The following is a 1,838-nucleotide window of genomic DNA, read 5'->3' as shown; positions in this document are numbered from 1 at the left end:
ACCAAACCACCAGACAAACAAATCTCCTCACATCGGACGACAACAACACTCTGTCCATTGAGCAGTTCCTTAGCTGTGATCGAAGCAAGACGACCACACATGTGGTGACGTGCGTCAACCACGACACGCTTGGAGCATATCCCTGACCCAGACACCATTTCTTCTCGGCTTTGATTTGCTTCTTACCTTAGCTTCCGCTCTTCGCAAAGGTCTCGGCTTTTACTTCAACGGCGCATTTATATACGATGGCGAAATTAGGGTTTCAGCTTCTCTAAACCCTAATTTATTGGGCCTGTTTTAGGCCCAGGCCCAATTAAAAATTTAAAACTCGTTTAGTATTTTCTACTAAGGCATTGGAGATTTTCATAATTTTCTTCTTCAGAGTTCAGAGGATCCAGTAATGAATATAGCTTCGAGAATTCGACGGAGTTTTTTCGGAGAGAAGACGAAATCTTCTGATGGGAATAGCTTGGTGAGTGGATCGAGTGTTAAAGGAGAAGGTAAAGATGAGATTTTGGGAGTAACTGATGAGTTAATCGATCATGTCAGATCGTTCACCATTGATACGTTTAAGGACTTCTCTCTTGAAGGTAATTACGAATTTTGGATCTCAATTTTGTTTAGGTTTTTCAAATTTTCTGACTTTTGAAGTTAAGTTTAGTAGTTTGGGTTTAATTTCTGAAGCAGATGAAGAAGAAGAGGAAGAAGCGTCTGTGAATACTTTGGGAGATGAAGATAATGGAATGAGTTCATCTGCTAATGTGAAGAAGGATTTGTCTGATTGGCAGGAGAAACATGCGGTTCTTGTGTTATCGAAATCGAAGGTTTTTTTCTTAAATTTTGATTCTTTTTTTTTTTGGTGATTGACCTTAATGAATGGAATTGGTTAGCTATAGAGATTTCAGAAGATTAGTGATTAGCTTTTGGAGCCAATGGTGCCATTTTAGTGAGATTTAAATCAGGTTTTGTGGGTTGATGATTCTTATAGAGCCTATTACAAAGCTGCTATGTTATTGATTTGCTTGTAACTTTGGGTTTGGTCAATTAGGAAAAAATGGATTGAATCTTATAGGGCTCTTGGCCTAGTGATATCACTTGAATTAGATTTTATGTGTTGAATCTTATAGTTCATTTGAAGCTACTGTCGTCCTGAATTGCTTGTAATCTGATTAGGCTCATGTTAGTGAAAATGGTAACAATGCACATATTTTGAAGTCCAAGATGATTTTGTTTTACTTGTTGGTAGAATTGAATTTGGTTGATTAGGATCATTTCGTTGAATGGGATCTTATAGAGTATTTTCGAAGCTGCTCTAAACAAGATTGATGTTGGTGTTTACAGGAACTCTCACAGCTGAGATTCAAGTTATGCCCGCGAGTTTTAAAGGAACATCAGTTTTGGAGGATATATTTCCAGCTTGTGAGGAAGCTTGTGGCAAAGTAAGTACTTTCTTATGCCAAAATTTCGTTTGAGATGGTTCCATGTCTAATGCCCTTAGTAAGTGTTAAATCGTTAAACTTAAATGTACCTTACTGTGTTGATCTGTGTGTGATTCCACTTTAACATAGAGATAGCGGGATATGGGTTTTTAGCTTGGAACAAAGAGATGCCTATTGAACATGGGACATGCAAATGGTTATGTTCATGGAAATATGATTGGGATTTGGATATTATTTTGCAGATATGAGGTGCTAGCAATCCAACAGGCTAACATAAGGAGGATGGCCATGGAAGACAGTAAAACTTCTGAAACCAAAGGTGTATATGAAGTTGAAATGTCAGAAACGAAGCAAAGGTTGGGTACAGGACCTGCAACTCCGTGAAGCTTGTGTGGTGAA

The 1,838-nt window shown here is 38.1% G+C and overlaps 2 protein-coding genes across 3 annotated transcripts in view; one reads left to right on the top strand and one right to left on the bottom strand.

The window, feature by feature from the left end:
• The window catches only part of LOC104747048 (60S ribosomal protein L13a-2-like), a 5,349-nt gene extending 5,122 nt beyond the window's left edge, over positions 1-227 (bottom strand). The window contains exon 1 of the mRNA XM_019237363.1: positions 11-227. Coding sequence (XP_019092908.1) covers positions 11-158 — 148 coding nt within the window. The 5' untranslated portion in view covers positions 159-227. The remainder of the gene's footprint in view (positions 1-10) is intronic.
• Positions 373-1,832, top strand: LOC104747047. 2 transcript variants are annotated; one of them, XM_010468615.2, is made up of 4 exons: positions 373-590; positions 688-824; positions 1,342-1,439; positions 1,682-1,832. In XM_010468615.2, the coding sequence occupies exons 1-4, from the start codon at positions 401-403 to the stop codon at positions 1,821-1,823; spliced, it is 567 nt and encodes a 188-aa protein (XP_010466917.1). In that variant the 5' UTR covers positions 373-400; the 3' UTR covers positions 1,824-1,832. The 2 variants fall into 2 exon arrangements, with proteins under 2 accessions (XP_010466917.1, XP_010466916.1); XM_010468614.2 differs by having other exon boundaries at positions 685-824.

This window comes from Camelina sativa, chromosome 15 (genome assembly GCF_000633955.1).
Source record: "Camelina sativa cultivar DH55 chromosome 15, Cs, whole genome shotgun sequence".
Classification (NCBI taxonomy): Eukaryota; Viridiplantae; Streptophyta; class Magnoliopsida; order Brassicales; family Brassicaceae; genus Camelina; species Camelina sativa.
Note: the sequence above shows the minus strand (reverse complement) of the source record. Positions and strands in the feature narration are given on the sequence as shown.